This window comes from Homalodisca vitripennis, chromosome 4 (genome assembly GCF_021130785.1).
Source record: "Homalodisca vitripennis isolate AUS2020 chromosome 4, UT_GWSS_2.1, whole genome shotgun sequence".
NCBI lineage: Eukaryota > Metazoa > Arthropoda > Insecta > Hemiptera > Cicadellidae > Homalodisca > Homalodisca vitripennis.
In genome coordinates this window covers 128,312,528-128,338,456 of record NC_060210.1, presented here as the reverse complement: position 1 = coordinate 128,338,456, position 25,929 = coordinate 128,312,528, and the positions used below count along the sequence as shown (strand labels likewise).

The 25,929-nt window shown below is 33.6% G+C and overlaps 1 protein-coding gene across 2 annotated transcripts in view; it reads right to left on the bottom strand.

Annotated features, from left to right (window-relative positions):
* The window catches only part of LOC124360141 (uridine-cytidine kinase), a 60,036-nt gene extending 42,675 nt beyond the window's left edge, over nt 1–17,361 (bottom strand). Inside the window, exons 1-3 of one of the 2 annotated variants that reach the window (XM_046813493.1) lie at nt 17,112–17,361; nt 5,823–5,982; nt 5,154–5,250 (exon numbers count right to left, since the gene is read on the bottom strand). In XM_046813493.1, the coding sequence (XP_046669449.1) occupies nt 5,154–5,250; nt 5,823–5,982; nt 17,112–17,204 (350 nt within the window). In that variant the 5' untranslated portion in view covers nt 17,205–17,361. The remainder of the gene's footprint in view (nt 1–5,153; nt 5,251–5,822; nt 5,983–17,111) is intronic. The other variant, XM_046813492.1, reaches the window with a different exon arrangement.
* Nucleotides 17,362–25,929: the final 8,568 nt, after the last annotated feature.

Sequence of the window (25,929 nt, the reverse complement as noted above, 5' to 3'; positions counted from 1 at the left end):
TAGCCAAACACATAATATGCTTCTGACAAATATATCAGCTGACAGACTATAACAACTCAAAGTTCATGATCATTTCAAAGACCTAGAGGAAGAAAAAATATATATAAAACAACCACTAATCGATACATTGAAATATATCTAATGCATCTATTTGTTGCTGTTTATAGTATACTGCATTAATTATTCCAATTAAAAAAGAAATTAATCACGGCTCCATACCTTAGCAGAACAATCAATGAGTCAAAATAGACCGCTTTAGTTGCCAATTCTGAAAAATGGAAATGAACAAGGAAACCTAATGTATCAAACGGGTTAGAAATTTGTAATAAACCAATGTGGAGTCACAGTATAGTTTTCAGAAGTTCATCTAAAATCTAATATAAAAGACCCACTCCCTTTTTGCTGCCACCTTGTTTGTGCCGTGGTCAGTTCTCTATGGTTGGATAGGAAGTGCAGACCTAATGTGAACTATTTTCTCTCTCTAGTTCAGTTTTAATAGTTTTGTTTTAACTGTGTGTCTATGGAGTTGACACACAACATAGTGTTTTTGTGATTCCTGACTTATGTGTATCGTGAACGCTCTGGTATGGTTTGTTTATTTTAACCTAGATTGTAGTTAGGTTATTGTGGTTAGGTTTGTCCTTAGGTTATTTAATCACCTGAGGAAGAGATCAGGTTACAGATCTTGAAACATAATGTTACTGATTTTTGAATCACTGAAAGATGTTAACCCTCCGGCTGGCGCGCATTTGAGCCTTGACTGGCACCCTGTTTTGAAGCTTCGTGCAGAGTTTTTAATTTTTTATCCTGTACAATTAATTATTGGAGAAAACACAAAAGTGTTATACATCAAATTACTCTGCAGAATATGTTGTACAATAAAAAACATAATTATAATTTGACTTACCTGAATAATGGTAGATGTGTGATGGTCAGAACTCAAAACTTTGTTTTTCAAAGAACACTTTTTTATATTATGCCTTAAATAAATTAACTCAAAATTAATTTTATTTAAAAATCTAAAATATGCAAAATGTTCACTTACTTATGCACAAAAAGAATATACATAGTTATAAACACTTTTATTTACAAATAAAATTACAATTGAAAAAAACAAGGCTATAAACAAGATGGTGAACATGTCTACTCAGAGTCATCTTCAGCATTAGCTCTTTTCCGTCCCACCTTTTTATCCCTCCAGAAGTGCTGCAACTTGTGGAAGCATGTGGGATGAACCCCACAATTGCAGGCAGGGCACCAATAATAACTGCGCTTTCTTTTTACATTTTTATCATGTGAACATACTTCACAAAGGCGCTCCTTGCGGCCAGGTAGGTGTACAAGAGCATGTGCACAATCACCTTGTGGTCCAGGCTGGGGTAAGTTTTCCACAGTTTCCTCATCAACTAAAATGACTCTACAATACTCTCTATGTAATTTGCTCTGGACATTGGTCGGTCAGTATTATTTTTGTACAGTATGTAGGAGTTGTGGAGAGCCATATCAGTCAGGTTAGTGAAGATCCTCTTCCAATACTTTTGTGTGGTCCTGCTACATGTGACATGATACATGGATTTGTCACTTACATCCACGCCACCCATGTTGTAATTATATCCATTTATGAGAACAGGTTTTACTGCTTGAAGACCACTTCTACTCTACAATCTTGTCCTCAGCGTGCAATCCCGTAGAAATCAAATATACTGGTTTTCGCTTTGCTTTTTGTTTGTATCCTACCAGAAGTATTTTTCCTTGCCTATAATAGATACTTTTTTCCACTCCAAGAATCTCATTAATTACTTTTTTACACAATCCCTTTGAATTTTTATTTATAGTTCCAGTAATGAATGTTTTTTTTTCATACAATTTGCGAGCAAGGGGAATTTTAGTATAAAAGTTATCCAAGAAAATGTGGTAACCCTTGTCCAATAACTGGCATTGTGTCAATTGATCCATAACTACTTTTTGAGTAAATGGATCTTCACCACCCTGTAAATAGTCCCTCCCACTGTAAAGACCAACATGCAGTACATAGCTAGTCTTACTGTCACAGGTTTCAAACTTTTTGATGCCAAATCTTTTATGTTTTTTTTTTTTTGGGAGGTACTGAATAAATGTACAACGATTTTTCATTCCAATGAGACTCTCATCTATGGAAATATTCTGATAAGGAATGAAATGTCGTTTGAATGATTCATTCATGCTGTTGTAAAATTTTCTAATTTTATACCACGGATCATAGCCAGCCATCCCACGTACAAGTGTTGGTGCTGAACTCAAATGAAACATAGACGCTATAGACTGGAACCGTTTTAGAGACATAACTGATGGGAAAAATGGAATGGCCTGAGATCTAGTTGTTTTCCAATAATCTTCTATGTTATTTTTGTGGATTAGGCCCATATTTATAAGTATTGACATGAACTTCTTCATTTCCTTTACTGTTACGTCTACCCATTTTTGCAAGCGTGAAGTCACTTTCATTTGACCTGAGGCACGTTTTCTGTTGATTTCTCTGTGAGCATGCAAATTGGTTTCAGTTACAAACATATTCCAAATTGAAGTTGTAAAAAATAAATAAAAATACCTTATGGGTGCACTGTTTTTAAGAGGGCAATGCCTTATGCCAGGATTCCTAACTTGAAACTTTTCAGCTACATCATTTTCAGGCTCTGGAGGAAGTACGCGTAACCAAACAGATTGTGTGGCTGGGTCTACTGTGGCCCTAGTATTTTCTTCATTACGATTAGGCCTAGGATTAGGTTCTTCAAACTCACTGTCAGAAGTTGACGACGAGTTATGGCTTTCAGGAACATAGTCATCATCACTTCCACTGGAATAATCCTCAAGCGATACATCAGGGGGAAACACATTAACAGAAATGTCACTGTCATTATCTGAATCACTATTATAAAGTATTTCACGAATTTCACTAGACGGCAAATCGTTATCCATGATGAATCGCAACATAACACACGACTAGAATCGTAAACAAACAAAGAAACCGAACAGCTGTTTGGAACACTAACAGTTGCCGAGTCGCGTCGCGCGGAAGTAGTCGGGAGCTTTTAGCGGCCAGTAAAAGAACAAATATTCATATATATACTAGCGGGCCCGGCGCGCTTTGCTGCGCATTTCAATAATTTTTTGCAAAAGTTGCCCGCGGCTTCGCACGCAATTTCCCGTTGAAAACAGTACACTATATTCACTTATTCTTTTTCTATCACATTCTAAACATTGCTGAGATAATTGATAGTAGTTCCATCGTGAGCCTCTTGGGCGTATTATGAAGGTATGTACCATATTCCTGCCTCTATCTAGCTGTTACCCACGGCTTCGCACGCAAATCTTAAGAACCGAAGTCCTTATATTACTTAGTAAATTTTTTTTTTTACTATAATAAATTTTTAGATTAAATTAGTTATATCTCCGATGCCACGATTGAGCTTGCTTTGTTGTCTCGATCGAGAGAATATGTACACACGGAGTTTTGAGAACCATACTTCTGTCAAAAAAAAACAACTAAGGTTGATTTTATAACATTCTTTATATTTGTAGCCAACGTAAGATAGTAATTATGATATCTGCATTACTCTTCTGATCAAGCATGAGCATGGTTTATATTAAATAAATATTGCAGTTAAAGGTGAATTTTTACGTCAAATTTGAATTGTATTATCTGGATAGTAAAGTCTATGTTTAACAGTGATTGCAAAAACAGTTTAAACAAAATTTGTCGTTTCTCTTAAGCTTACTCTATGCTTTAAAACTATAAGTGTAATATATGTTTACAAAGAACAGCTGATTAAAAATTTGAAAAGACGTTAACATATGTTTGCTGCAATGCATTTCTTATGGGTATTTCTGTAACCAGTGGGGCGGAATCCTGAATCGGGAAAGGGATGGGCATAGCTTATAAACCTTCTCCGTGGAAAAATACATATACGTACAAATTTTCATCATGATCGGTCCAATAGTTCACGATTCCATAAAGGACAAACATACAAACATTCATTTTTATATATATAGATATAAAAGTGAATACATTATTAGAAGGCTTGGGATCTTGTGATTAAAGTGATATAACTTTTATGCGATTCGATCCGTAATTAACGGAACTATGACATATTTAGTAGACGATGTTTAATGAGTCGTATTACGACTCTGCCAGTTCACAGCAGGAAAAAATGAGTCGTAATTTACGACGTTGCCAGCCGGAGGGTTAAATGTCCGGAAAAGTACTGTTTCCTTGACAATATTTTCATTTTCAATAATAAAACACAATAACAAAAACAAACCAAACAAAGGAGCAGCTATATGGGTTACTCATATATTTCAACTGGGTACTATATTAAATACCGTCTAAATACGGATCATCTACCCAGTCGAAGCCGGCAATTTACACACTTTTTGCCATCAACTATGTTGACACTGCAGCAGTCAAGGGTTAATAAATTTTACTAACATTTTTATATGAAACCAGCCCAAAACCCATTTGCTTTTACCGAGTTCCCAGGAAACAAAAACATGAATTCTTGGTAAAAGAGCCACAATCCTACCCTATCTATACCAGGGTGAAGATCAAGTAAAATTTTTATCTAGATTATTCTTTATTATATTACTATATTGATTAAGTAAAAGTAACAGCTGGTCTTTATTTTTATATTCTAAAAGATATTACAATTTCCCACTGCTTGATTGAACTCTAGAAATATAGCAGGAGGTAATAATCTACTACTAAAAATAATATTCGTACCATTCTAATAACAAATAGAATGATAAAAACAAGAAAATTTACATGTATAATTAACATATTACATACTGACTGCCCATGTGAAACAAGAGTTATAAGTAGGGTAACAGCTTTATTCTCAAGTTTCTTAAGAGGTCAACTGTCATTATTTTTCAATTTATAAAAGGAACATTTTTTTTTAACTGCAGTCTAAATTTTCTCAGAGTAAAATATATCAAGTCTTTTTTGTGTTTAACATCATTTAGATGTTTTGTAATCCTTTTTGCTAATAATAATAATATTTGTGCACTCCTAAACATGCATCAAAGTTTTGTAAATTTCATAAGTTTTATATATTTTTGATGGTCATAATTTTTACTTTGCAAGTGGTATGTTTGGATTATATATAATTCAAACTTACATTGAATTTGTGCGGTAATCGTAAACAGGAATTTCACACTTCTTGCCAGCCAGTACATCTTGCAGAGTTTGATAAATGAGCTCATCGTTAAAAGCATCTGAAAAACTAGATTTCATTACACAATTTATACTAATCAATTGAGAAACTATAAAAGATTCTTATCTTGCAATCAAAGCTAACCTTGAAAACTAAGAAATACATATATATGTGGCTATATTATTTTCAACTTATGCGTATAGATCTTTATTATTTTAAACATATGTATCTGTTGAAAAATTGTGAAAAAAGTCATGTAAAATATAATTAAACGTTTCATGCATCTATGATACAAAGCCACAATAACCAACTGGTCCAAAATACTGGACATGGAACTGGTGGAAAAAGTTTGAACTCCACTCTTAATACTTTCGTGTTCGCTGGTTTTGGACAGAATGGAAGGGAGCTCACCAGAAATTCACAGCAGCTTAAATTCTGTGATAGGTTAGAAGATTGATGTACTTTTTTAATTTTTCATACCATTAATAATTATTCTGTTGTTTTCAATTGAAAGTAGTTTATAAATAGGAGCTTTATTAGTATTCTCAAAATAGTGGTACAGAACGAACTAAAACTAAGTTGAATACATTTTTCAACCGATTCACATTTTATTTCCTGTCATGAAAAGATTACCTGGATGATCAAAGTTGTACTGTCCTTTAGCTGCCTTGGCCTTGTCTGCTGGAGACAGTTCACGGTAGAAGCTATCCTGACTGATGGTCACCACTTGTCTCTGAGCGTGATCCACATCCACTTGTCCCAGTTTTTCCATTATTCGTTTACATACTGTAGACTGAAACATTACAGAACTTTTTAAATATCAAACAAACTTATTTTAGTGATTTTAAGATTATTTTGTTTGAAATAATTATATATTTTTTACCCAATATGTTCATAGATTTACGTTTATAGACTAAAAAAAGTTAACTTAAGTACTGTCTGAAAACACAAAGCTTGAATCTTGCTAATTGTTACTAATAAAAATCTATCTGTATAATAAAAATGAATCACTAAATGGCTTGTTTAAGCGCTAATCTTAAGAATGGCTGGACAATTGTTGAAGTACAAGGAAGGTTTTTATGAAGATAAAAATCGGAAAAGTGTCCCAAAATATTTTATAATTTGGAAAAATAATTATGATATTTACGCAACATAATAAAATTTAAATTACACTAAACAGCTGTTAACACTTTCAGCTGAAGTTCGCCAAAGAAGCAGAAATATTTGTTTACATTAAAATCTAAAAACAATATTAAGCATACAGTACTTCATCACTAGTGTAATGCAAATTACAAATACAAAGTTATACTATCCTATTTACATTACAGATTGAACCAGTGACAAACTTACACTATCTAATGCTTTGAACTATTTAAACACTGTTAAAAATCCACCTTTACGAACAAAGCTGTGAATGTTTGCTTCCTTGACATTGTGATATGACATATTTACATTAGTCAGGAAATGAATTTAAACTTTTTCACAGTAGTAGTCTTCTCAGTCCTATGTATATACAATTTCTTCATCAGGACAACGAGGAAAGATTAACTATGGCACTAGAAATGTCGTTGACTGGAAGTAGGCTATATTACAATGGCCTGGAGTAGATAGCTACTTTCTGATCTAAGTTGTTTCTGTGACCTATATATATTCTGTGTATATATACATATACATTATATATATATATAAAATGTTATTAACTCCACTTATAGGGTTATCTATATATATATATATATATATATATATATATATATATATATATATGTATATATTCTTGATCACGAAATCACTAAACCAGCAGTGAATTTAAAAAGCCAAAATAGACGCATTACAATCGTAGTAAGCAGTTACCCATAGTTTCACACGCAAATTTTAAAATCAAAGTCTGTAGGATTCTTAATGAAAGCACTTACAATGTATGATATTTTTCAAACAGTACGAGGCATCAGGTACATATTATTTCAGAGTTGATGGTTTTAAATTCAATTGTTTTGAAAGCTGAAAGCCAAAAACAGGAAATAATAGAACTTTAGACACCATGCATAAAAGAATGATAAGTAATAATTTATTAAATGCAAGCCTATATATGGGAACAGAGAGGAGTAAGCATCACAGGAAGTCCATCTAGATTTAAATGACAAAAAATGTTACTTATTATTTACTTACAAATATTATAATAAATTAGTACTAATTAAAAGAATACTTTTACAATAGTATTTATTTTTTGAACTAGGTTTTTCAAAATCAAAGGCTTTATCGCCAAGCAACTCCACAAAAAATATGAAAAAGTGTTGTTTTACTAACTGCTAGGTTTAAAATTTTCCACTTGCTCCAAGAATCTTGAACAAAAATATTATAATCTGTTATACAAATTGAGCTCTAGAAAGTATAACTAAAAACTAATGATAGTTAGTTTTTACTAAGATATGGAATTGTGGTTGATGAAAAAGACAAAGCAAACTGTCAAAATTCTTAGAGATAGATCATTAAGTAGTTAAATGATAAAATTTAAAACTAGCTTAACGTACTTAGTAAAAAATGTAATAAGACCTTTTCTTTAATGTACTGTACAATTATCGATTCAGCTTAGCAAGTATTTTTCCTTCAGAATAAAAAAATCTAAATTATTCTTGGATGAAAGTCTGTAGATATTTCAGTTTGAATGTTAGCTCAAACTAATTAATAAAGCTACAACAACAGGAGTTACACTCAAATTTAATTTGTTTATTTCTACTTTTAAACATATAAAGCAAATTACTTACAAACAATAGTTTACAGTTTTCGTGTCAGAATAGAATGAAATAAGGGCCTGTTTTTGGTGTTTATCAACCTATCTGAAAAAATTTTAAATTCATAACTCTTAAACTTGTGATCCGATTAATACTAAACTTTTATACAAGACAGGGTACACAAGTGTGTTGTTTTTTGGTATGTAATTTCCGAATTATATGAAAAAAGTTGTTATTAAATTACCATCTTAAATTTCATTCGGTGACAGTGAAGTTAACGGCCGGAATTGCCAATCAAAATTTTAATGTTATTAACGGATTCTGCTCATCAACAAAACTGTATATGTTTCTAGGGGGTTGAAATCACAAATAATTGTGTTTCAATAATTGAAAAAGAAATTTTGTGGTTATATTTGTCCGGACATTTGCCATCGTTCAGTGAAACAAGAAAACAGTAACACTACGTTTCGAGATCTGCAATCTGATCTCTTCTTCAGGTAAAAAACTAACCTAATACATAATTACAAACTAAGTTAAAATAAACAAATCTTACTAAAGCGTTGTGGCACGCCTAAGTCAGGAATCACAACCTACATGTTGTTGTCAACTTCACTAACACTAAAGACATGCACTTAATACAAAACTATACAAAACACTAATCATTAAAAGTAAACTACGGAATACAGGTCACAATGCGTCTTCACTCGTCTACTGACCACCTACGACTGACCAGAGGGACTAGCCAATGGCAATCGTGACCCTCAATTAGTAATTAATAAGTGCAAACGAACCAGAAGAATCATTCCTGAGTCAGAAAAACAGATTTTTGAAAAATTTGCGTTTATGTCAATCCCTTATGTGCCGGGATTATCGGAGAAAATTAGAAGAGTAGGTAGAAAGTACAACATTAGAACCGCGTTTAAAACACACAACACTCTTAGACAAAGTCTCGTAAAAACAAAACCAAAAAATGGCACACAGGATTCCAAAAACTGTGTTTACAGTATAAAATGTAGCTGCAATAGGGAATACGTAGGCGAGACAAAAAGACCACTAAACGTAAGGATAAAAGAACACAAAGAAAACACGAGAAAGGGTTTCACAGAAAAGTCAAAAATTGCACACCATTGTTGGTCCGAAGACCATCATATGAATTGGGATGAAGCCCACATAATACATCGGGAACCACATTTCTTCAAAAGGAAATTAATTGAGGCAACATACATTAAATTGGCAGACCAACCAATCAGTCAACCATCAGTCGAGATTAGGCCGCTTTGGTTGCCAATTCTAAAAAATGAACTAAAGAGAAAACCAAAAGTATCAAACGGATCGGATATTTGTAATAAACCAATGCGGAGTCACAATATGGTTTTAAGAAGTTCATCTCGCATGAACCAATAATAACGAAAGGGCCCATTCCTGTTCCCCTTCCCTTGTATGTCCGCCATCTTGTTTTAGCCAGCCGTCACGATTGCCATTGGCTAGTCCCTCTGGTCAGTCGTAGGTGGTCAGTAGACGAGTGAAGACGCATTGTGACCTGTATTCCGTAGTTTACTTTTAATGATTAGTGTTTTGTATAGTTTTGTATTAAGTGCATGTCTTTAGTGTTAGTGAAGTTGACAACAACATGTAGGTTGTGATTCCTGACTTAGGCGTGCCACAACGCTTTAGTAAGATTTGTTTATTTTAACTTAGTTTGTAATTATGTATTAGGTTAGTTCTTTACCTGAAGAAGAGATCAGATTGCAGATCTCGAAACGTAGTGTTACTGTTTTCTTGTTTCACTGAACGATGGCAAATGTCCGGAAAAATCCTGTTTCCTTCACAATCCTTCCATCGTCAAAAATAACCTTTAAACAAAGTATATTTGTCCATTTGTCTGTTCATTGTTATCTATGATTTTTAGTGTTATCTGCGCCCTATAGCATTGTCAGATAATTCTGAGGTCAGAACAGCTTAGTACAGCATCAACAAACTTCCCGTGCAGTAGCCTTCATTTCGTTGTGGATAACAATGGCATCCAGTGCATTATCACATAGTTTTGAAAGTTATTAAAGTGTTTGAATGTGGATTACGTGAGCAGTTAAAATAATTGGTATTACTTTGTTCCTTTTTAATTGGCCCTCACGTTTTCTATGCGTGAGAGTATCAGTTTGTTGTGTGATCGTGTATTATTTTTAAATCAGAAAATATATTTTTATGTGATCGGAAGTTACCAGGTAATTTATAAGAAGATTGTACATGCATACAAAATTGGGAAGTTATGGTTACATTAGTTTTGTTTATTAATTAAACTAATGTTGGTTTTTACACTATTTATTAGTTTGTAGAATGTTTGGTTAAATTTGTTTGTATTATTTTAAAATTTACTTTCATCCACACCAGTACTGAGATTTGCTTTATTATTCTATTATAATCATTCTCCTGAACAAAACAATATCAGGTTTTAGGGGATGAAAATGACAAATAATGAATTTTAGAACATTAAAAATGGAACTACTTTTCTTATAGGAATTTACAATATTTGTTTGGTTTGTCAAGTTGCGTATCCTAGCTAGCAGTAATGGCCGGAGACATACATGATCAGAATTTGATTTTTTTATTGATAAGTACTACCTAGAGTGATATTTTTTGTTTGTCACCACCAACTTGATGAGTGTACTGCCCACACTGATGGACGAAGGCACTTGTGTAAACCCAATATGAACTTTTTTCTCAGAAGGTTCATATTGGTCTAAATTATTGGTTCAACAAGGTCTAAATTAACTAAAACGTCTTTACGAGGGCCTTTTTTTCAGCCTCTGAACTCACGCCATGACAGCCAGAAACGTAGCAGCGTACACAGCGCATCTTCCCTGCTACAACATTTGTCACTGCTAAATTCAAATAGTCAGTTTGCACTGAGCTTCAAGCGCATAAACATGGGCGACTCTATTGATTCTCTCACCAATTTAAATTGACGAATAGTATTCATTTCCTGCAAGCAGAAGGGAATACTGCAGCATAAATTCATCGGAGAATGTGCTGTGTTTACTCAAAAACATCAGGAGTGATGGAGTTGTGCGTGAATCATGTCTAAAGTTTAAAGATGGACGAATGTCAAATTCAAGGATCTATTCAAAGAATGTCAAAGCTGAAGCCCTCAGCAAGTTTTGTAGGTGTCAGTTCACATTTTTGCCACCCAGCGGGCACAAGTCTTTCTGTAGCATTAACGTTCTGTTCTTAGGCAATTAATTTCGTAAACAACTATTTAACCCTTTGAGTGCCGCAGCGTCGCTAATTTTGACGCTTCGTATTTTGATAATATTTTATATAGTTCAGGGTTATTTTGGCCAATTAACCAAATAGCTACATTCAGTAGGTTTCAAACTATCTACGACTACGAGTTTTATGTTGTTTCTCTACTCTTTGATCTGTGATACGTATGTTGTTTGGGTACTTATCAGGAGGCCACTATTTTTGGACGAGTTTTCCTTATCAGAGATAAAATTAATTACAATATTAAAAAGTAGAGACTTTTTTAACCTATTTTAAAATGTACAAGTTATTACGACAACCAGTGAAAAAAAACTACAACAGAACAAAAGAACAATACTTTCTTATTCAAAAGTGACAGGTGATTCATGCGTGTACGCCTACTTGAAGAGTCCTTCATCTCTGCCTATTTGCAGGTGATTTGGCGATAGGAATTATGACTCATCAAGTATTTTTCGATTCATTATCAAAGAAGGGAAGTATTGGGAACATATAATGAAGTTTATTTATGTTTCCGGTAAGAAATATTCATCCAAAAAGAGTGGGCTGCGATAATAACGAAGTACCTAAATGATGATTCTGTCTTTCAGTCGCGACGTAGCGGACGAGTACTGTTTTGCGTAACAGCCATTCTTGTTGTTAACTTGCCGATAACCAAGCATTTGAGTAAATACAAACTAAAATGGTAACTTATACAGTGTTTTTAACCGCATTTCTTTATAAAAGTAATTTAGTGATTTGAGTTGTGTCCAAGAGAAAATTCAGCAAGTATCTGTCTCTAAATTTACTAATCATATTTATTTGTGTTATCTTGATGTTTTGTGAAAACTACACTATAACTATGTAATTTCTAAACTCTGAAAAACGAAGTACAATTTATACAATGTCAGTACTGGGCAGCATTTTGTTTACATGTATAATAACTTTATTGTCAAACGATGTATTATTTACATGGGTTTTATTCAGAATTTTATGTGGACTTTATCATGGTATACAGCAAAGAAATATTAAAAATACAGTATACACTCAAATTAGGTTCAAACTTAACTTTTATAAAAAAGTAAAAAACTTTTTTTATACAAACTGAAATTTTTATAGTTTTATAAAGCAAATTTTGCTATTTTCAAAGTTTACAAATATTAGTTACTCCTTACTGTTTATTGTTTACGTTAAAATTACTATAACTAATAAGTTAAAATCATATGCTAAGTTAAATCAATTGTAATATTGAATTATTCCTTCGGATAAAAGCAATCGAACTATTCGATTATAGCAAAAAAAATAACGAGTGTAGGCCGCTTATTGAAATCTACCCAAAAGTAACTAAATATTAGACTTTTTTGTTTTAACACAGCCTGTACTTTATAAATGTATCAAATCAAATCATTTTTATTGTCATATGCCCGTTACATGCAGTGACAAAGTCAAATTTCTATCAAATGCCTCGTCAAAGAACTATTAATAATAACATATATTAACCCTAGAACTGGCAATGGTGTCACTCTGTACTGGCGGCTCTATTTTAACAGCCTCGCAGATGTTTTTTATAATGTATCACATTTCATAACTTTTAGTCCATATATAAACTATTATAATGTCAATGTATTCACAACTATATGGAGAGCATTATAATAACAATAACTTATTGTTTCCATGTAAACATATTTTTGTTTTTTTACAAAATGTAAGAAAAATGTTTTTTAGAAATTATATTTGTAAATATTCCGTTGTGTAACTGCTTAGCAATAAGCTTTACATCAAAACTGTAAATGTCTAACTTATTCAAATTTTTGTCCTGATTCCAAAAATATTTAATTATTATAACTTTTACCTCAAAACGTATGTGTTACAGGGCTTTGTATGAAAAAGCATGCGTATTTATCATTTTCAAAAATGCGTAGATTAATATTATTGTTCGTGGGTAAACATAATCTCATGACTGCATTTATACTTATAAGTATGACAGATACATGGACAAATACGTATAAGTATGACAAATACTATTGGATTCGTAACCTCAAACACAAAACCCGGCACTTGTTTACAGTTTCACAACAACGTGGTTGACCCGTACTACGTTCACGTCCGCTGTCCATACAGAACGATGTTTTACGGTAAACAAAGAAGACAATAATCGAAGTAAGAACAGTAAATCGGTACTATAGTTAATGCTCTTCCAGAATATATCAAATAAAAATCATTTATATGACCTCAATTGCCTAAAATTTCAATAACTGTATACGAGGTGTGATCAAAAAGTTACAGGACTTTTTATATACTATGGGAATGCAATGTCTCACAGCGATGCGGTTGGCAGCATTTTATTCCCTGACTCAGCAGTAACACAGCTGTGTTTTCAGATCAATCATAACTTCACTGAAAGTAACATTATCACAGTTTGTTTGAGATTAGTTTTATAGAGTTTGGCTATTTTTGCGTTTAATGAAAGTGAATGTGAAAGAAGAGCACTTGTTTGTGTGAAGTTTTGTGTGAAACTGAACAAAACGTTTTCTGAAACCTTTTTGATGTTACAAGAGGCTTTTGGTGAAGAATGTCTAAGCCGATCATGCTGCCATCAGAGGTTCAAGAGGTTTAAAGATGGCCGAACATCCACAGACGACGATGCTCGTTCCGGACGCCCTTCAACGTCAATCAATGATGACAATGTTGCTAAAGTGAACACTCTTGTACGATCAGACCGTCGACTAACAATCCGTGAAATGGCAGAAGAGTGTAACATTTCATTTGGGTCATGTCAGGAAATTTTAACTGAAAAACTTCAAATGCGTCGTGTTGCAGCAAAGTTTGTGCCAAAACTGTTGACTGGAGACCAAAAGCAACACAGAATTCATGTTTCTGAGGAACTTCTTCAAAAGGAAAATGACGACGAAAGCTTGTTGGATAATGTCATTACGGGAGACGAGACATGGGTTTTTGGTTACGATGTGGAAACAAAAGCCCAATCATCACAATGGACATCAAAAGGCTCTCCAAGACCCAAGAAAGCACGTCAAGTCGAATCAAATGTGAAGGTCATGCTTACGGTTTTCTTTGACTGTAAAGGTGTCGTCTACTATGAATTCCTTCCACAAGGTCAAACAATTAATCGTTTTGTTTATCTTGAAACCCTCAGAAAATTGCGTAATGCTGTGAGAAGAAAGAGACCTGAGCTGTGGCAAAGTGGTGATTGGGTCCTTCACCATGACAATGCTCCTGTTCACTCTGCATTAGTTATCCGTGACATTTGTGTAAAAAACGCAATGACTCATTCCTCAGCCCCCCTACTCACCTGACCTGGCTCCAGCAGAATTTTTTTCTTCCCGAAGCTCAAGAGACCCCTGAAAAGACAAAGATTTCAAACAGTTGACGAAATTAAAGAAAAAACGACGGAGCTGCTAAACACCTTTACAAAAGAAGAGTTTTCTGGGGCCTTTGATCAGTGGAAACACCGGTGGGAAAAGTGTGTAGCTTCCCAAGGGAAGTACTTTGAAGGAGACAAATTCGAATAACCTGTATGTTGTATGAATAAATGTATAAAAATTCAGTCCTGGAACTTTTTGATCACACCTCGTATGTCTACTTTGGTGACAAATATTCGTCCTTGCCAAATCGGACAGGCCTTTGGCGACGAAAATTCGTTTCATACCAGCTGGAGGGTTAAAATATTTGTAAGAACTGGCAATCATTAAATAACAAAGTATAAATGAGATCCGTTGTGCTTCTGTAGACTAACATGGTTACTAATAACTTTAAAACTTAAATAAATATACTTAATATAAAATATTCAATATAAAAGTAATTAATATAAAACAGTAATGAGACAATATTATTGGCAGTATAATTTAACAATCAAATAAATTTAAACAACATATAAATACAACAATGTAATTAACTACTAAATTAATGTTAAAAGAGGCTTATGAATAAATATAGCTTATAGATAATAATGATGGCTGCCCTGAACCTAATAAAGTAACAACAAGATACATTTTAATGAATTAACAAAACAATAACAAATTAAAAGGATAAATCTTGACATGTCAGGAAGTCGGTCAAAGAATAAAATGGGTTCTTCAAGACCCAGGCAGTTAACTTCTTTTTAAATGTCGGCATATTATACTTATTAATGAGGTTACTAAACTTATTGTAAACTCTCTTTGACATCATCGTATGACTCATCAAAGTTTTACTCAACCTACAAATAACAGATTTTACCTCTTGTGTTATAATTATGAACATCTTCATTAAACATAAAAACAGGGGCTTTTTTTCAAAACATAAATAACAAGTTCAAGGATGTAGAGATTAACAACAGTATTGATTTTAAGTTCTATGAAAACAGGTTTGCAGTGGTCAAGGGATTCAGCATTAGCAGGTGTTCTGAGGTCCTTTGGGTAGGGTACGATAAGCAGACCCGGTTTTTTATATCGAAATTGGCAAATGATATTACTTAATCATAACCAACGATATAATCAATCGATACTGATTAATTATTTTGAACAATTAACTGTTAATAATCTGTATCAACAGCTGTAAACACTTTCAAATAATACTCGTAATGTAATATTTCAATTTTATATAAGTAACATTTAATTATTAAAAATGGCAGTCAATTTTAGAAAACTAACGACAATCAAAACGACATTACTTTGAAAAATGATAAGACATTTTTTTCATGACTTAAACATGTGGGACTCATACCGAAAAACCCTTTATGTGAAATTTGTGGGAAAGAAACAACTGTAACTATGGGAGGAGCAAATATGGCCGTCTTCAATTTTCCTAAGTTTGGTTATAATAATTTGTTTGATCACTGTAAATATTAAATTCATATTTAAATATAAAATATATGATTGTTATTGAGGACTATAGATACTTTTATATCGATTGATAGTCTAGGATTTGAGATGCGAATATTAGGTATCAATGATTACATTCTTCGATATAAAAGACCGGGTCCGCTTATCGTACCCTACCCAGTCCTTTTTATAAAAATTAACATTTCATTCAAGCGGCTCGAGTTTCCCCAGAATAACAGACCATATTTTATAATTGATTGGAAGAGGGCAAAGTAAACCATTCTAAGATAATTCATAGTGACAAAGGGCGTTAATCGCCTCAAGAGGTAAATTACTCTGGACAACCTAGGCAAAATATTGTCTATATGAGTTGACCAGGTAAGCTGATTATCTATGTATACAACACTTAAGAACTTAACACAAGCCTAGATAGTTTTTTTTATTCATCAATAAAGTATTACTTTTAAAGATATACAAACTGTCCAACTACACTGTAATTTCTAGTACCTATAAGGTAATTTGGTTTCAGTAGTTATATCGAGGATTCGTTACTCATGAATATCAATGATCCGATTATCATGGTGGCTTTATTATTCTGCAGCCAGTAGAAGTTGAAATTCATTAAAAAAAAAGAAGCAAAATGGAACCAAATAATGACTGTCCAGACTCCCTCGTTATTTTTAACTTTTGAGAAAGCCATATTAAATGGATTTTAAATTTATAGAGACTGATAAACTATTTTGCAAGAAACATCATGGTTTAAGGGAAATCCACTGCTTTAGCTGACAAATATGCCTGACAAAAAGTTACTATTGAAAATATTCTCAGAATAAAGGTAGCAAATTTTGCACTAACAATAAACTATACTCTCAGAAATGTATGTGATGTAGATTTGATATCAGCTCACTAGGATATAATTTAGCAAAATCCATTTTGCCCACTCCAAATTAAGACTATGGTCTACTCATTTATCTTTACCCCGGGCTCTTATTCAAAATTGGCTGGCAAGGATATAGGACTCTATCAACTGATAATAGTAGGTTAATGAAAAATATCTTAAATTAAGTGCCTTAAATATAACATGAAAAGAAAATCGTGAGAATATTTTTATTTATTTTATGTAGGCCCTAGTGTACCTTGCCACTTGCTGTTCCACCAGCAACTCCGATTAAAAATGGTATTTTGCCTTCCGCGTGGTTAACTTTTGTGTACATGCGAGCGGCAGACATACTCGAATATTATCACTACACTGAATCACACAAACATTACGAAGTGTATTTTTAAAATCTATAAACACGTAATTTTTAGTTTCTTTCTTTTTTTAACTATGTAGACGACAGAACAGCCCACTTTCTCCACTCAACAAGCACTTCTTACTCTAATTTGCATATAGGCTGGCTTCAGACTTAGTCACAATCCACGAGTATTTCACAATGTGATATGATGGAACTATGTTAAAAACAAAAGAACTAAAAGAAAAATTGTAGAAACTCACTTTATGTTAGCACCAGTTTAGGCACCCGAACGGTGCTTGCTTAGTTGAAAACAAGAATAGTGATAATGTTTCCTACAGAGTAGCGTTTCTGATATGGGTTATCTGGTGTATTAACAGTTCGAGCACGGCCAGACTACACTTCCCCCCACGGTTAAACTGTAGAATTTTTGTTTGTGAGTTGAATGTTTTGTAATAAAATAAAATCAACAATGCAGTTTGCGTTACCTAAGCTTATCCTGACTATATATTTTTGAGTTTAGCTTCAGTTCACCTTCGTCTTAGTGCATCGTTTGAAATTTGACGCTGTCACAAGATTGACTCCTGGAATCTGGAGTTATGTTCGCATGAAAAGTCCAAAAGGAGTTAGTGACAAAGAAGCTTGAAACTAACTCTTTACATCAGAGACACCTTTACTACAAGATATAATGTAACCTTGGTGTAAAGATATTCTCATTATCTTATCGTGTGAACAATTTTGAGTGCACTGAGTTGTAGACAAATTCTCTAAGCGCGGTGGAGCTCTTTGCTACAAGAGCCACGTTACAGTTCTTATTGAAGACTGGGTAAGCAGTGGTCTTCTGCTATTTTATCGAAGATGAACTAATTAAATGATTGATGCTAAATAATTTATTATTGTAAGAAGCAAGGTCGAAAATGACAGAAATAGTATAATATAAGATATAGTAGATCATATTTTGTCTGGGATCATATGAAGGGATGGGATTTTCGCTAGAATATCCAGGAACGAAATACGAAAAGAAGAGAAAAGAAAATGCTGGTGATTGTGATGGCTCTAAATCGTATTTAATTACTCTATTGTAATTTTTAAATACCCTTAACCAAATTGTATAAATCAAATTGTAATATTTTTCGTAAATTTTAATAGTATGGAATTTGGCCTATTTATTCCCAGAGGTAACGTTCTACCTAACAGTTTTTAAATTGAATCGGTCATTTTAGAAACAGCAAAGGTCATTTTTGTGAAATTGAGTAAGCAGTGTTTTTTACATCTTCATATGTAGATACATGTTTTCCATTAAAAAACAACACAAGTCAGGTATTCTATCACTATTAATAGCATAATATAATTTTTTTTTTTACTTTAATTTATTTACAATCTGTTTATATACAACAAACAATAAGTAAATTTGATGATAAATCTTAAGGACATGGTTAATCAAAGTTCATTAACCTTAATTAACATAAACATTTAAGAGATTGTTCATCTTTAAAATCGATCAGCTAAGTTTAAGAAATCATGTCTTTTTAGCCGAAATTGATGGTCACTGTTGTCCAGCAGATTAATAGCCAAGTAGTTAGGATGAGAGTTTAATTTGTTTTGATACTTGATGCAGAACTTTGGAATTTCTTCAGTAACAAAAGGGATATTCGTGTCTCTGTGAATGACTTCATTACGAACATACCATGGGGCCTGTAATATCTTTCGGAGAACTTTAGATTGGAAACGCTGTATAATTTCAATATTTGATGTAGAAGCAACTCCCCACAGTTGAATTCCGTACGTCCAGATGGGCTTTAGAACAGTCTTGTACAACAACAGTTTGCTTTCTATTGATAAATGGGATTTGTTCCCAAAAAGCCAATTTAGTTTTGAGAATTTTGAATTTAATTGGAGCCTTTTGTTCCATATGTGTGGTTTCCAAGTCAGCTTCCTATCGAGATGTACACCCAGATACTTAGCTTCATTTCTTTGAGGAATTTGAATGTTGTTTAAAAACACTGGTGGACAGGTGTCATGTTTCAACGTAAATGTGACGTGAACAGATTTAGTTTCATTCACTTTAATTCTCCAAGTTTTAAGCCAAACTGTGATAGAATTTAAGTTAGTTTGTAGAATTTGTGACGCTACAACATGGTTGGAGTGGGATGCCAGTACGGCAGTGTCATCGGCGAATGTTGCTGTCAAAGAATTTTGATTAGTTGGAATGTCTGCAGTGAAAATTAAGTACAGCACTGGTCCTAGTACACTTCCCTGAGGTACACCAGAGTTTATTTCTTTCAGATCTGAAAGACAATCATCAAACTTGATTTGAAAATACCTTCGTTCTAAATAAGATTTTATAATGTTGTAAACAGTGTGAGGTAGATGACTTTTTATTTTAAATAGAAGCCCTTCATGCCACACTTTGTCAAAGGTTTGACTCACATCGAGAAATGCTGCAGAACAAAATTTTCTTGATTCCAAATCTTGCCTTATTATATTAGCTACTCTATGGACTTGTTCGATAGTGGAGTGGTGCACTCTGAAACCAAACTGATGATTGGGAATTAAATTGCATTCAGTTATAAAAACCTGAAGTCGTTTTAAAAATAACTTTTCGAATAATTTAGAAGGTATAGGTAGTAGACTGATTGGCCTGTAGGACATTACTTCGTTTTGAGGTTTTCCTGGCTTAGGAACAACAATAACTTGAGCCACCTTCCATTGTGATGGGAAGTATTCAAGCCTCAAAATAGCATTAAATAAGAAGGTAAGAAAGAGTATGGCTTTCCTAGGAAGCTCTTGTAGTATCTTACCTGTTATTAACTCATAACCAGGGGCCTTTTTGGGATTAAGATTTTTAATCTCATCATATATTTCAGATGGTTTAAAGGAGCCAATAGGTAGTGAGAGTTAATATAATTTTTTTTTCTTTTTTTTTAACTCATTTCAGAAACAGCATAAGTCAGTGACTTGTGTTGTTTCTGCTAGAATCAGATGAACTGAGCAGTCAGCTGTTCTCAGCCAACAGCTGATGCCATTTATTTGCAGTTGCAGAGTCTAGCTGTAGTGAATGTGAATGTGAATCACAGTCAGCTTGACTTTGTTGTCATTATTACTTATTGTTTGTAAGATGAATTTAGAAGTACCGGTAACAAGTCAAAATTGTAATATTACTATAAGGAAAAGGGGCAAGAGACACAAGGAAAACTACAAGTTTGAAGTATTAAAAAGAGCAAGAGTGACTGGTTCGGCTTATGTTTAGACGCGTTTATAAACATGTTTATAAACAGTGTTTCGGAACAATGTTCCTCAAATCGAAGAATAACTACTTGGAACAATGTTTCGGAACAGAAATTCGGTGTTTCTCCTCATGTTTCTTGTTTCCCGTAGAAAGCGGTAAGATCAAAGGGTGTTTATAAACATTGTGGAATGTTTCGGAAACACAAGACGTTTAGATATAGGAACATTGTTGAGAAACATAAATCATCAGGTCTACCAATAGTTTTTTATGCGTTCTGTTGGTAGAACAAGTTGTCAATATGTTTTGTTTCGATGGAATGAAAACAATGGTTTCATACAAAGTCAAGACTTCCAAAAATGTGTTGCTTCCATCGACTTGTCATGAAAAGCCATCAATTGATAAGGACTCAAAAACCTCTAATCATTGAGACATACAACGCAACCAAAGGTGCAGTTGATACTTTGGATCAAATGACGTGCAGCCGAAAGACGAGGCGGTGGCCATCATGTGTATTTTTTGGTATGATAAATATCATGCTAGTAAATCCTATGTTATTTACACTAGTAACATGGTGAAAATGGGCCCGAAACCGCTTTCAAGGAGAAACTTTGCAATGCAAATCCAACATGACCTCATCACACCATGGCTTCAGCACCGTATGAACTACCCAAACTTGCCAAGAAAACTCCGCCAATCAATTGCTGAAATAATTAAGGCACCTCTTCAAACAAACAAAGTTAATGTCCCTCAACACCCCCGTCGAACAATTTGTGGAATATGTCCATCAGCAAAACGGAGGATGACGTCAATCTTTTGCTGCCGATGTGCCAAGCCAATCTGTGCCGAGCATCGCGGAAGATGCTGTGTCCATTGTATAGATGAGATTTAACTATAGACTTAGTTTTAAAAAGGTTTACTAAGCTGTATTATAAGTGTTTATACGCAATTATATGGCATTTTTGTAAAATAAAATGTATTTGTACTTTTTTTTTAATCCTGTCGTAATTTTTACGATTCGTTAGCTTTAACGTAACTTTTTGAACACGTTAGCTCTCTAGGGTTAAGGTCTTTGAATAGGTCACTTCCACTATAAACACCTCGTGACGCAAGTGAAGGCCTTACCCAGAACCTACTGGGTTCTCTGTCACATAACATAACACATGAGCGGCAGCTAGAAGAAGAACATCCTCCTTGTCAGACGACATCTTCAAGAGTGGCTGTCCTAAAATGTTTAGGAACATTGTGTGCAAAATATTTCATGACAGTAGCAAAATATAAACAATGTTTATAAACATGTTTTGTTTCCAGTGTAAACGCGGCTTTTCTCACACAGGAAAACAGATCGATGCACTTACACCTGGCAATAATTGCAAGTAAGTAAATTATGCATTAAAATTACTTTAAGTATGACAAATGTTTAGTATTCATCCTGTATTGTAAACTCTAAAGTATGTTGTTGACAATGTACATACTATTGTCTCAGCTCCATCATTTTAGAGGTTAGGTTAAGTGATTTGTCATAGCCTATTATTTTAACTTCTGTAGATATTTTTATCAGTAATATTTAAACATAAAAAATATCACATATTTTATACCCTGTACCCAAACACAATGTTTAGCACTATTTAAGCTAACTCAAATTGCGACCGAAAGTGCTACTCTAAATTGCCAGAAGATGCCAGGGGAAGCAGGTTTACGACAATTTTAGAAGCTTAAATTCTAAAAACGAGCAAGATAATTACCTGCAATCACTGATGGCAGCATCGGAGGTTAAGCAACAAAGGAGGAGAAAACCTAATACAGAATCAAATAAACCTGACCGCCAAGCTTCATTCATCTATGAGGTGAACACTCCTAATGGTAAACATCAGGTATGCCAGAAGGCTTTCTGTAACATTCATGCTATCACTCCTGCCCGCATACGCAGAATAAACAGCTTACTGTTATTCGGGAAATCGCCCATTGATAAACGTGGAAAAAATGTTTCTGCAAATGCCAAACCAGAAACTGTGGTTTCTGCTATTAAATCACATATTGCATCTTTCCCAGTCAAGATCGCTCATTACAGCTCTAAAGAATATCATTATCTTAATGAACAGCTCAATGTTCTTGAAATGTTCAAGTTATTCAGGCAGGCACACCCAGATATTGATGTAGGCTACAAGTACTATCTTAAAATCTTCAAAGGAGACTTTAATCTGCACTTTGGACGCCCTCAGGTAGACACATGCTGCACCTGTGAAGCACTTGATGTTAAAATAAAAAGTAAGTTCATTAATGAAACTGCAAAACATGTTTTTGTTGCAGAAAAAGTTGTCCATATTAGGCGAGCTAAAAAAAGTTTCCAAAAAAATCAAGCAAGTTACAACTGCAGTGAAAAATAGTGTAGGCAAAATTGGTGGTATACGCATTGATTTTATGCAGAATATACAACTGCCTACTATCCCGATACAAGAAAGTTTCTATTTGCGGCAGTTAATTGTTTTAATACTTGTGTAACTAAATAATGCCTATGGTTGAGTCAGTTTTTCTTCCTATGGACAGCTTAATAATGCCTTCTTAAATAGTGCCTAACTGTGAGTTTGTTCTGCATACATAACTTGAAAGACAACACTGCTGTGTTTTATATGTACCATGAAGGTGTTGCCGGGAAAAGCCCAAACGAAGTCTGTACCTTTATACTTAATTACCTAGAAGAACATATGGCAGATGTTGAAAATCTTCATATATTCTCAGACGGTTGCGGGGGGGGGGGGGGCAGAATAAAAACCATTCATTGATCCGACTGGCTAATGCCTTAGTGTCTTTGAATCGATTTAAAAGTGTTGATCAATATTTCCCATAAGGGGTCACTCATTTTTACCCTGTGACCGTGATTTTGCAATGGTCAAAAGAAAACTTAGAAAGTGTGACAGAATATTCACATTGAAAGAACTTGCTGCTTTGATTTTACAATCATCAACGAAAAATTCATTTTTAGTAACGCTACCAGATTCTGATGATATTCTTGATGTAAAAGGCTGGTGGCCTAATTTTTTTAAAGTTTAATATCTCAAGAAACCCGCGGGAAAGATATTCCAAGAGACAACAAAATTCCATTTGGCATTTCAAAGTTTATGCACTTCACACACTCAGATTCAAAACCAGGAGTAGTTCTTGCAAGAGAGTACATTGACGGCATTCAATGTCATACTTTCCTCATAAGAAACAGTAACAGAAACCTGTTATTGCCTTCAGGAAAAATTCACTCTAAGGGTTATATCCCCATAAACAAAAAGAAAATTAATGATATCTTAAAATTCAGACCTTACCTACCTGAAAATGAGGAAGTTCAATCTTTTTATGAAGCAATCTTCGCCTGGGAGACTTACGATGGAAATGATGAACAAATTGATGTGTAATCTATTTAAAGTTCTTTTAAAATGTTTTACAATGTTTAGGTATTGATAGGCTTTAATGTTTATAATAAAACTTTATTAATTCAACAAAATAGTTGGTCATTATTTTTATGATTTATGATTTAAAATATTTTACATTCATTTAAAAAAATTTTGTTTACTAAGTTGTGTTTAAATTAACTCAAAGATAAATAATATAATTTTAAACACATTTTCATACTGACAGCCAATAACTAAAACCGTTTTTTGTCGTTTTCCGAAAGTTCGATTTTTTTACTTATGCTGTTTTTAAAATGACCAATTCAATTAGCTTCATTAATAATGTTCAAAGACTACTGCAACATCGGTGTAAGGCATGTTTTAATTTCCGGAATGGTCATATGACGAGGATAGATTAATCTAACATTAGTTGTGAAACCTATATATTTTCCAATGATGTTGAAACACCACGTGGTGATACCAACAGAAATCATACTATCTTCCCACAGAGGCCCGGATCGGTGTATATTTGGGTACATTCCTCTGGCCAGTTTTTATTAAATCCCTAACTAATATTTACCTATAGTTAAAACACCCATTAATTAAAACATAAAATCTACACTCGGTTCATGCTGCCCGTATTCCCTGTCCTCCTCACCACATAATCCCCCGTTTAGCATGGCATAGTTTATTTGTGTCCAATTATAAACAATATTTTTCACCTAAACAATATATTAAAATAATCACTAAACTCACGGGTATACATCCAGTGACAGGCGTCGGTCAGCTTGAACGACCACTCGCTCTCTCACAATTCGTGCATTCCGGCCCAAACCCATCCATCGACCAAACTGCCTGATTGTACCCCGTCTCAATCTTCAGTTAAAGGTCGGCCAACTACATCCTACACACTGATTAACCCGATCACAGTGGCGGTCACATGCCACAGTCAATAAAATCTCTTTATACGTTTGAATTGTTTTTTGTTTTGTTTTGTTTAATAAATTCAAAATACTTTACGCATGTAAAGAATTCTCCCCCTCCAAACTTTACAACTTTTAAAACAAAATAAGCATGTTTACTTTTCCTTAACTTCAAAGTTATGGTAATCCGTCAATAACATTATAGCACGCTGGTTATTACAATTCTAGGCAATTTTATTTTCAGATCTGAGTTGTTAAAACAGACAAGGGCTGTGGCTGTAAGTAAAAAAAGTGTCCTCTGTCCACTGTAGATGGCAGCGGCAATCTTAATATATCATAGACCATACTCCGTCGATCCATAGTATGCCGAGTCGAATACTCTTTCAACTCGAGAAACTCGTATTCGAATACTTTATCTAATCGAGTCAGCTATTCAACTGACTCCAACTCGGATTCGCTATTCAAATTCTCGGGTAGCGGGCCTCAAGCCGACTCGTAGTCGTATTCACTATTTTTGTATTCAGTAGTATTCACCCGACTCTTGTAATTCGTTGACCTGCACGGTTGAATACGAGTAAAACGGAACTGATTCACAATATTATTTTATTTTATATTCCATTTTTAGAATCATTTATATGAGGCAACACTTTATTATAATTAAACAATATAATATACTTCAAGTTCACACTTGTATGTAATTCCTATAAAATACAATACAATATTAAAACTAACTATTTTATTTTTATGTAATTTGGTGTAATATTTGGTATTGCATGTAAATATATATATGTGTGTGTGTGTGTGTGTGTGTGTGTGATAATACGTACGCACACATCTTATTATCTCTTTTTCCTATAAATGGTATATGAGTAATTAAACACAAGATTACAGTAGCGTAATATATTTTAGTGTTACCATATTATACTATACGAGTATGTTGCACAACATTTCAATTGAATATACACATCGTAAAAATATATATTTCAGGAAAAACAGTGTCTTATTATATATTTGGAATATTGAATTGGATAAATAATTATTTGTCACAAGTTAGTCTGTATTATACACTACAAGTTCGGAGTTAGTCGGACGAGTTCGTAACGAGTCGTCAGATCTCGTGTCCCCTTTGGTTTGGGATAGTGATTAGTGAATAGAATGCGAAATGCGAGTTGACTCTACTCGAATAGAACGGA